Raw genomic sequence first — 11,289 nt, forward strand, 5'->3', positions numbered from 1 at the left:
AAAAGCAATTAGATTAAAGCATATTTTCGAAGTACTTGGACTTCCCCACTCTGTTTATGTCACCAAAACATATATAGGTGAAAATGTTACAAAACATTGGTTCTGAAATGGTGGTGGAAAGAAATGGCATCATTCCGCCGACTTTACTGGCAAAAACTTAATGTTCAGATCAATATGATGAGGAACAAAATCCAACATTTTCCCATAATTCAAGAGTGGGGTAATAATAATTTCAACTTCAACTATGTAATTTAGGGACTCCCCATGTCACTTCAAGCAGTGCTAAATTTAGTTCCAGGAGAAAAGTTAATAAGTTTTCAAGCAAAAAAGGTGTTGAGTTTGTTGTAGAAATCATGAGAGACAGCTTTGAGTGCTGTTGAAGCATCATGAACCTGGATTTTGACCTCGGTTTTCAATTTCTGTCCATTTTTATTTTGATCAATAATTCCCCTTGTAAATCAAGCAACAGTAAGCTGAAGGTGAAGCCCACCATGGCCCAACATGAACTGATATATGTATTCCTCTTTCTATTTATGTCTCCTATCTACCCTCCATTTGCATTTATCAGTTACCAGTTTACTTTTACATGAAATTTATCATACCAATCTAGGAAGTTGTGCGCTTTTATGGCGCGTGATTACCTGCTCTGCAACTGTTTTTATCATATATGGGATTGTGGGAATAATGGGTTGATCATGGAAAATACAGTTTGTAAGAATGAAAATGATTTCGACAATAGCTAAATAAGTATGAAGATTAGAAATTGCAAAAAGGAGAAATGAGCTTTGGGTCATAAACAAAGGAGAGCATGATTTAAATATTGCGAGATTCAAGAAGACTATAATCCATTATGGTTGAGCTAATTCAACGGGTTGGCTCACTTGGCTAAATTTGATCTCCTCGGTTCATCTGCCTCTAAATTCTTCGAACCAAAAAAAAATATTATCGTTGAACCAAATCAAAGCAAATGATATGGTGGTCTCAGTCGATCTGGTTTTTTGCAAAACTATTTCGGTGTGAGACAGAAAATAACGTGCTGAAAGTTTTAGAGCACTTGAAACTCATCTGGTCATCAGGTCAGGAAGCCCATGTGCAGAAGCTGGCGTATCTCTCGGTGCAAAGACGTGGAGTTTTCAATTTGAGAAAGGACGCAACTGGACAAAAATGGTGGGTGCATTGGACTTAACCCTGTTTGCTGTAGACTGTAAGCCTGTTTTCCTGCTTCTGTTAAGTGGCACAAGGATTAGGGTTGATCAACAGTTGATTTGATTCTTCAGACAAGTAAGCTTTTTTTCCGGCTCATCATCATAATTAGTGTTTTATCTACTTGTAACGAGGCCTGTTTTTATATTAGGAGTATAATTGAACGAGTTTGAGTTAATATAATATTAAATTTAAATTTAAGTTTGATTTTTAATTTAAAATTTGAAATTCGATTTAAATTCGATAGAATTTTATTTTTTTAGCTTGAGTTTCACTCAAGATAAAAATTAAATTATTTGAGTTTGTTCAATTCAATTAATTTGTAAATATAAATTTGATTTTTATATTTAATAAAAATTTGATTATTTGTGTTCAAATTTGAACTCAAGTTCGAGACATTTTATCAATTAAAATAATTAAAATATATTAAAATATAAAAATTTGATTAGATTTGTGAACAACTCGAGTTAGGTATAAGAATTTTTAAATTTAGCTCGATCGATAAGTCAAACTTCTCGAACTCGAGCTTGACTTAATAAAAACAAAGTTAAATTTGAATTTTATTTAAATTAAACCCAAATAACGTATTAATATAAATATATCATTTACACATTTATTTTATATAAAGACTATAGGGCAGTTTGATTGGGCCTGTGGACATATATGGACGTTGGAAAGCCACACCACAGCGTTTGTCCTATCAACGTTTTTGGCCCAACACAACGTGTAACGGTTTAATGCCATTAGGCAGTAGGCCAACACGGTTTTGTCATAATTTTTTTTTCCTTAATAATTCATGCATAATTTTTTAATTATTAAAAGAACTTAGAAATTTATAATTAATTATAAAAACATTTTAAAATTCTCCTTAAATTTTTACCTTTCAGTTAGATCAATGAGAAAAAAAAGGTCATGAATTAGTTTAATTGGTAAAAGGGAAATTTATTATTTATCATTCTGGGTTCAATCTTTCTTTATAAAAAGCAATTCGAAAATAAAAATTTTGAATGTAACATATTCACATGGGAGGGTGTCCCTTTAAACTTGAGAAGTCAATTAATATCCAAGCAAATGATCCTCTTATGTAAAAAATCAATAAGAAAAAGATTGATGTACACCCCTTTTTTATTTCTCCAAGCTCCAATGTGTGGGTTAGCCCAATGGTGTGCTTGATTTCTAAATTGTCAATTTGGGCTGATAGAGAAGGGAAATTGTTAAAGGTCGATGACCCAAGCAGACGGCCCAGTAAGAAAACTATAAAAAATTGTAGAAAATGACAGAAAGTTTTAGAGGAAGAGTCCAGAGCTTTGGTGGCAAAATCTGTCTCTCAAATGCTTTGAGATGACGCTATCAATCTTTTATACCGGAGGTTCAATTATGTGGCTAAGAAATGCAGAGTTTTGGATAGGACCTTCGTGGCTTAGTTTTTTTTTTGTTTTTTTCATCATGCAGATCTGGCATCAATTTCCATCTTCTTTATTTTATATTAAAGCACGTAAATTATTCAACCCCATCGGAAAAAAAAAATTGATCATAAAAAAATAAAAAATATAATAAAATTAAATCGAGTTGATATAATAAAAAAATTAAAATTGACTTAAAATTTATTAGTTATTTAAATTTAATTAGATTTTAATTTTTAAATTTAATTTTAATTTAAAATAAAAATTAAATTATTTAAATTCGTTCGATTAATATCATTTAATAGAAATGAACTTAATTCTTATATTTAATTTCAAATTTGATTATATTTTTGAACGTAAATTAATATATATTTATAAAAATAATTAATATTTTTTTAATTAAAATAATAAAATTATATTAAAATTTAAAAATTTAATTAGACTCGTAAATTACTCAAATTTAAAATTAAAATACTTAAATTCAGTTCATTCGATAAATCAAATTTATTGAACTCAAATTTAACTTGATAATTATTAAATAAAATTTAAATTTTATCTAAATCAAAATTAAATAATTTATAAATATTAATATATTATTTACATCCATAAAAAAATACATTAAAAATGCAAATCGATAACTTAAGTGATGTTTGATTGAAGTTTTTGGAGAGAATTTATTTTGAGCCGTGCAATGAAAAAAATATTTTTTTAACACCCGAACCTTATTTGGGAATTTCAAACAATTTAGGGTGTATTTGGATTTTATGGCATCATGATCGTTATTAGAATTAATTGCACCCAATAAATACGGGTAGTATCTGGCAATGTAATTGGTTCAGTGAAATGGATTTTAAGCTAGTGTATTACTTTAGTTTAAAAATAAAAATTAAGAAAATTTTCCATTATGAATAGCCGACTGCTATATTAAATTTTATCATTATCATTTTTGTTTGTATTAAAATATATATTTTTATCATTAATTTTAATATCATCGTTATAATAATAATTTTATTTAATCTCATTGATAAAAATGTCAATTTTATCTAAATTTGATCAAAATTTTAATTTTTGACTTTAATGAAGATGGGGATGAAAATGTATAATAAATTTTGAGAATGAAAATAATAATGGGTATAGTTTTAAAATTTTATCATGTACAAATATAAAAAAAGATAATATATCATCTATTTCATACCCATACCATATATATTTATTATATTTAATAAATTAATTTTTTTATTTAATAATATGATTTTTATTTTAAATTAATTAAAACTAATCATTTGTATTTAAAAAATAAAAATTTATAAATTTATAAAAATTTTATATAAATATGTAAGATAAAAATAAAAATTTTATTTTTTATTTTCTTAAATAAACTATAAATACAAAAATAATTCATATTTCTTAAATACTCATAAAAATAAGAATAAAAATGAATTTGACATATCTATTGATATAAGTATAAAAATAAGTACATTATAAAAAAATCGATAATAAAAAGTATTCTATCCTTTTTATATTTTATTTATTGAAAATTTAACTTATCAATATTATTATTTTTAATTTTATTTAAATTAATTTTTTCCTCCATCCAAATATTTAAATAAAATTTTATTCCTATATCACTTTTACTTAATCTCATTGTTTCCTTTGCTCGTTTATCATGATTTAAAAAAAAAAAATCATGGGCCAAAGCAAAGCAATTAGCAAATAGGATTATCATAGCAAAAAAGACAAAGACAAAAAGGAATCATATCAAGTGGGAGCCACCGACGTTACTCGTTAGAGGGACGGAACTTGTTCGCTTAGAGTGAAGGGTCTAAGCCCGAGAAGTGAGAAGGAACCAAACCAATTCCGAAAGGAAAATGGCTTGGAAACCACAAATTTCAAAAATTAGCTTCCAACCACCAAAAGCTCACCCTTACCCGATGCCACAAACAAAAACTCAAGTCAAACTGACAAACTTCTTCCACAGCTACAGAACCAAAAACAATGGCGATGGCAATGGCGCTTCGACGACTCTCATCTTCCATTGACAAGCCGCTCCTCCGTCCACTTTTCAATGTCACCTCCCTCTATTACAAGGTTTCTTCTCTTTCATTTCTTCTTCGAAATTCTACAATAATTTCTTTTCTAACCCTTTTTTTTTCTTTTTGTTGGTGCAGTCTTCTTTGCCAAATGAAGCTGCGTACGAGGAGAAACCTGGAGTCACTGTAAAGCTCCATTTTTTGTTTTTCAATTTATTTATTTTAGATTGAAAATATATATTTTTTATTTTTTATTTTTGCATTTGAATTGTTCAATTGAAAAAACTGTTTTCTTCTTTTATCTATAAAAAAAAAAAAAAGAAACTGTTCTGTTCTTTCTATGCAGTGGCCAAAGCAACTGAATACTCCACTTGAAGTCGTTGATCCTGAAATTGCTGACATTATCGAGCTTGAAAAAGCGCGCCAATGGAAGGTACCACCATCAAATTCACCAGCTTCTTTTTTTTTATAATTTATTTCCTTCACATTTATATCATGTTTTTGCCTTTGTGGATTGATAAATAGACAAGAATTACATTTCCCTTGTTATTTCTAAGAATGTTAGTGAAGCAAAACCTGTTTGGTTTTAAAGGGACTTGAACTCATTCCTTCGGAGAACTTCACTTCGGTGTCAGTGATGCAAGCAGTTGGGTCTATCATGACCAACAAGTACAGTGAAGGGTATCCAGGTGCAAGATACTATGGAGGGAATGAGTATGTTGATCTTTCTTTTTCTTCACTCATCTTGATTCTACCAATGCTTTCTTGGGTTGTTGATGCAACCAGAATTAGTAAGTTTACGTTGTATTCGGATGCTTGAGTGATTTTAACTTTCATCTTTTAGGTATATCGACATGGCAGAGTCATTGTGCCAGAAGCGTGCTCTGGAAGCATTCAGGTTGGATCCTGAAAAATGGGGAGGTAAGAGATATTTCTACTTTGATTATGGCAAGAGAATTCATGGTAATAGCTTTTTTTTAGTTAGCTGTTTGTACTGTAGGTCAATAACCAACCTAGAACTTTTACTGATTTAATTACTTGAGGATGATTGTAGAAGATAGTATAGGCATGCTTTTTGAAAAGAGCTTTTGTGCTGCTTTGAGCATTGTTAGCATTTAATTGCTAAAACACTTTCTATGTTTATCACGCTCTGTTGTATGGCAGTCAATGTGCAGCCCCTTTCTGGTTCTCCAGCCAATTTTCAAGTTTACACTGCGCTCTTAAAGGCTCATGACAGAATAATGGCTCTTGATCTCCCTCATGGTGGGCATCTCTCTCATGGTTATCAGGTACTTCAAAATTCCATAGCTAATTTTATTGCACTGACTTGTCCTTGTTGACAGTAAATAACCATGATTTTGCAATCAAGTTTTAAGCTATAGTGCCAGACATGATTATTCCTTCAAACATCAGAAGGATGCCTCAGCAATTGCCTGAAGTTACTTAAAATGAAACTACAGAGTTGCAGATGTATGATTGTGAATTGTCCCCTAATATCTTTGTCTTCTTTTGTTTGATTTATCCAAAGCAGTTGAGAGAGTAAAAAGGTAGTGGTGATAGTTAAGAAATGAAGCCATCAATTTGACATCTCTTTGTATTTTTCCCTTGTTATTTCTAAGAATAGATACTGAATACAACATTTAGAAACTCCAAGCTGTACAGCTACTCTCACTCTCTCTATATTAGTAATGCTTCTAGAGCTTATTTCAGCGACCCAGTCTCCTGTGATATTCTCCAAGTTTTTACCTGACACAGAGATATTCTTTCTAGTCTACCATTGATGTTGGAACAGGCAGACATTTGAGTTGAATTCCTGAAATAAATGGTCACTCATATTTTGCCTGTTAGTTGAAACATGAATGTCTTCTTTTGAAGCTTTCATCCCTTGTGCTGCTGTATGATAATGTATGTAATATTTTTTCTCCTTGGGAAGTGTAGTCGTAATACAATGAATCTACATCTATATGCACTGATGTTTAATTGGGTTTAAATTACTGAATCTCAACAGTTTCTTAGGAGCTATTCTTTTTTGTGTCATTATTTTCTGGTTGTGGCTTGATGCTTACAGGGTTTATTTTGTGGTTGCATAGACGGACACCAAAAAGATATCCGCTGTGTCTATATTTTTTGAGACAATGCCATATAGATTGAATGAGAGCACTGGCTATATTGACTATGACCAGGTATTTTATCAGTTTTCATATTGTGATAACCTCTTACTTTTTCTTTCATTACTTCTCATTGAAAACAGAATAAAATCTCCCCAATTTCAACTCATTTTTGTTTAAAACCATCTGTCCTTCCCAGTAAGGGAACACATCTGCTAGGTAGCTGACACTGTGCTGCATCAACTTTTTATATTACTTTTAATTAACAGAAGATGTCCCCTCTGCGGTTTTGGTGTAGTTGTGCAGCTTGTATAGTTTTTGGTTTCATCAGATTCCCTTCAATCACGGTAGAATTTTTTTTTGACATTGAAGTTTTTAATTGCAGTTGGAGAAGAGTGCAACTCTTTTCAGGCCTAAATTAATAGTTGCTGGTGCTAGTGCTTATGCTCGTCTATATGATTATGCACGTATTCGAAAGGTAACCATCTTTCAATTTATCTAAAGCGATCCAGCTAAAATTTTCAATTTGTCATACATCAGAGTTCATGAGTTTGACCCTATTGAATGTCGCATGTTATGCATTAACCAGGTTTGTGACAAGCAAAAAGCAATAATGTTGGCAGACATGGCACACATCAGTGGTTTGGTTGCGGCTGGTGTCATCCCTTCACCTTTTGAGTATGCTGATGTAGTAACCACCACAACTCACAAGTCACTTCGTGGGCCTCGTGGAGCTATGATTTTCTTCAGAAAGGGAGTGAAAGAGATTAACAAACAAGGGAAAGAGGTTAGCCGCTGAAAGGAAACTTTATCATTTTATAATATTTAGGTCATTTTTTGCTAATGCTATTTTGAAGTGAAGTGGAACAGAAATTTAGACTAGTGACTTTTTCCTGCAGGTTTTATATGATTATGAAGACAAAATCAATCAGGCTGTCTTTCCTGGACTTCAAGGTGGCCCACATAACCACACAATTACTGGTCTAGCAGTTGCATTGAAACAGGCAACTACTCCAGAGTATAAGGCCTATCAAGAGCAAGTTCTCAGTAATTGCTCAAAGTTTGCACAGGTATCATTGGCAAGATGTAGCAGAAGTTATTCTGCAATAAAGGATGGAAACATCCCTCGTTCTCATCTATTTATTGGAGAATTCTTCTTTGGTTTCCTGAAGTTATTCATTTTACATATTCAAAAAGAATGAGTCCAAGTACACCAGGAGATATCCTTAGAGATGTTTTAGAGAATTTAAACATAAATACATATGATTCTTTTCTTAAATGCAATTGTTTTAACCACCAAAATCTCCCAAATTTGCAGACCCTGGCTGCTAAGGGATACGAACTTGTTTCTGGAGGAACAGAGAACCATCTAGTTTTGGTTAATCTGAAGAATAAGGTAAGACAGACATTTTATATCCTCTGGCTACTTGGAGAAATTAATAAATCTGGTTTAAAAGTTCTTGTCATACCTTGTTTCCTGGTTGAGCTTTACTTCCATACTACAAGTTTAAATTTGCTACTGTGTTGAATTTTGATGAAAGATAATTCTCTTTATCAGTAGAGATGCTGGCTTGATGAAATGAACCTTATCATGAAAGCTAGGATGAAAATAAGCTTTTATAGCATCTTCTCTACAGGGCATTGATGGCTCCAGGGTTGAAAAGGTGTTGGAAGCAGTTCATATTGCAGCAAACAAAAACACCGTACCAGGAGATGTGTCTGCTATGGTTCCTGGTGGCATCAGAATGGGTAAAGGCTCATACTATTAATATTGTGCTCAAATGACCTAAACTTAACCTGACAAATCCAACTGCACTTCAGGAACTCCTGCTCTTACATCTAGGGGATTTGTTGAGGATGACTTTGTTAAGGTAGCAGAATGCTTTGATGCTGCTGCGAACTTGGCAGTGAAAATCAAGGCTGAAACAAAAGGTTTTTGCAAGCCCTTATTGCCTCTAGTTTCACTCTCTCAGGACCATCATTTATATCTGCTGCTCTGCTCTTTAATGTGTGTTAATAGTACATAATTGTTCTAGGTCCTGAGTCCTGACTACTGTTACTTGAACATTCTACTGATTTATGGTTGCATGCTGTTGGTTTTTGTAAACCAGGGACAAAGTTGAAAGATTTCGTGGCCACACTGCAGTCTCCTCACTTTCAATCTGAGATTGCAAAACTCCGCCACAATGTTGAGGAGTACGCAAAGCAATTCCCAACAATTGGATTTGAAAAGGGAACCATGAAGTACAAGAACTGAGAAACCAACCTTGTCTGCAAGGTATATGATTAACTTCACCCTGCTAAGTCATCTCTTACTTCTGATAAGGCGAATTAGTTGATATCAGAAGTCCATTTACGTTTTTCCCCTTTCAAAATAATTGTTGCCAACACATATTAAGCTCTTTGGGTCTTTCAGCATCTATAGTGAGTGCCATACGATGAATTTTAGGTTTCCATATTTGCAACAAACCATGTTATTCTGATTCTGTTCTCGTTGTCATGTTCTTTGCTAATTATTCATCTGTTTGGAGCAGGTATGCTTGTGCCAGTATCTTCATGAATTTTCCACAGGTGGAGGCGGACAAGAAATAAAAGTTTACTAGCAGGCGAATTGTGTAGAATGTGAATTTAACAGCTTTTATGGGTATAAATGAGAAAACTTTGGTTTGGATCTTCACTAATTGTGTATACATACAAACATACTTATTCACGCTTTGAAGCAATAAACCTGCATTGAGATCAAATGTAGTTTCTTATTACTGCATAAAATTTGGTTCAAATGGTACATGCAAGGTTCATCTGGTAGCAGAAATACTCTTGAATCGATATGTTCATCTGAATACCGAATTGTTCAAGAACTGAAGAATGAATCAAAGTGGATTGGAAACAGGAACAAGATATAACTCATGGTATTTATTTTGGAAATGATATTCTGATTTCGTGGAAATGATATGTGTAAACAGGAACAAGCTTCTCTAGATCACTCGTTAAATCTGCTAGAACTGGATGGTTAGATAATGAGTATCTGATTTCGACAAATCTTTTTCTTTTTGAGTTGCATTCTGTCAATGCCAGATAAATTGAATATTAGACCATGGCTTTCCATTAACCAACAGGTATCAAGTTTCAAAGTAAAAGTTGCCGTCACTCTGAAAAAAAAAATAATAAATTACATCAGCTCAATTTTAAGGGCTTGCAAGTTCTTCTAAGAATATGTATAAATACTGTTGATGCCGAGCTCGATGCCAAGACAGGGGTAAAGGCTAAAATCACAGGAAATTGGAGATTGATTAAGGACAAAAGCTGGAAGTGTCTTGATCTTTGTATTTTGATGTTCAAGTCAGTATTCGAAAAAGACTTGAAAAATGGGGTCCTTTTACGTGAAGTGAGAAGAGGCATTTTTACGTGAGAGAGGAAGTATCTAGGAAACTTGCGCTCTGAGAGTCGAGTTTAGGGCCGATGAACCCGATCCAACCTACATAATAGGAGAAGATCCAACAAATGAATGACAAGTCAGCATATTCACATGCTCTTAGAGTGAATGTCATGCTGACTAAATTGACATGGGCTCCAATAAATTAAGTCGATCCGTCACGTTAACTCCAATCTAATGATTAAAATCATCCTAATGTGACGATGAGTTACTCTGTTATAGAAAAAATCCATTATGCCCTCTTAAACCATAAAATGTCCTTAACAAATGCAATAAATTAACCGTGCCTCAGGATATAACAATATAAAATATCTTAAACAATCACTTTAAAATACAGTTCTTTTCCTCCATTCTTCTCCAAAAGGATGTATTCTTTATAAACGACTGGCAACATACCTGTGTGTTTTGTTGTGGGTCCAAATTTTTTTATTTGTATTTAATAATATTTATGATTAATTTAATAAATCAATCATATAATTTTATTTATAATTTTTTAATAATAACAGTAATTAGTGAAAATTTATCAACTAATTTATAAATAATATATACATTTCATTCTCGTAACTTATATTACAAATCAAATTTATATCTATTCTTCCAGATTTATGTTTACAAACATTGTTAAAAAATATTAAAATAAATAATTAAAAAATTAAAACTGAAAAAAAAGTAAAAAAAAAAAAAAAAAAGCCACATTTGGACGTCTTCACTTAAGACTAGCTTCAGGTTGGGTAAAGGTAGGTTTATACACGTCCTGTCTTTGACCTAACATCGAATTATTGTTTTTTGCTCTTAACTTCAACCGAACATATATATAAATATCTAACTTCCATCTAATCCGACTTAATAAAAAAATATATTCAATATTTTAACATTCATGAAACTATTATTTTTAATATAAATTATATTTTAATAAAATAAGATATTAAATAATAATTTTATCAATATAATACATTTATAAATATAAAATTAATTAAATAATAAAATATATATTCTTACATAAGCACAATGAGATGAGGTGGAGCAAAGTATTTTAAACTCGTCTCCAATTTTATTCTGATTTTCAAAAGAAAAAAAAAAAAAATCAACCCACACCGATCGATTTCAATTTT

General features: G+C 31.6%; 1 protein-coding gene across 1 annotated transcript; it reads left to right on the forward strand.

Annotated features, from left to right (window-relative positions):
• Nucleotides 1-4,436: 4,436 nt before the first annotated feature.
• On the forward strand, nucleotides 4,437-9,488 carry LOC111300697 (serine hydroxymethyltransferase 1, mitochondrial-like). Its single transcript, XM_022896316.2, has 15 exons — nucleotides 4,437-4,694; nucleotides 4,775-4,822; nucleotides 4,983-5,069; nucleotides 5,229-5,350; nucleotides 5,481-5,557; nucleotides 5,801-5,925; nucleotides 6,727-6,819; nucleotides 7,130-7,222; nucleotides 7,334-7,531; nucleotides 7,644-7,814; nucleotides 8,063-8,140; nucleotides 8,382-8,493; nucleotides 8,566-8,676; nucleotides 8,856-9,022; nucleotides 9,279-9,488. The coding sequence occupies exons 1-14, from the start codon at nucleotides 4,602-4,604 to the stop codon at nucleotides 8,999-9,001; spliced, it is 1,554 nt and encodes a 517-aa protein (XP_022752051.1). The 5' UTR covers nucleotides 4,437-4,601; the 3' UTR covers nucleotides 9,002-9,022; nucleotides 9,279-9,488.
• Nucleotides 9,489-11,289: the final 1,801 nt, after the last annotated feature.

The sequence above is a fragment of the Durio zibethinus genome, chromosome 18 (genome assembly GCF_047325235.1).
Source record: "Durio zibethinus cultivar Kanyao isolate XHJ-2024 chromosome 18, ASM4732523v1, whole genome shotgun sequence".
Taxonomy (NCBI): Eukaryota; Viridiplantae; Streptophyta; class Magnoliopsida; order Malvales; family Malvaceae; genus Durio; species Durio zibethinus.

Coding starts and splice junctions, on each gene's coding strand:
- LOC111300697 (XM_022896316.2), top strand. CDS start 4,602: ATGGCGATGGCAATGGCGCTTCGACGACTCTCATCTTCCATTGACAAG. Junction 5,926..6,726: donor ATCTCTCTCATGGTTATCAG/GTACTTCAAAAT, acceptor GTGGTTGCATAG/ACGGACACCAAAAAGATATC. Junction 7,815..8,062: donor ATTGCTCAAAGTTTGCACAG/GTATCATTGGCA, acceptor CCAAATTTGCAG/ACCCTGGCTGCTAAGGGATA.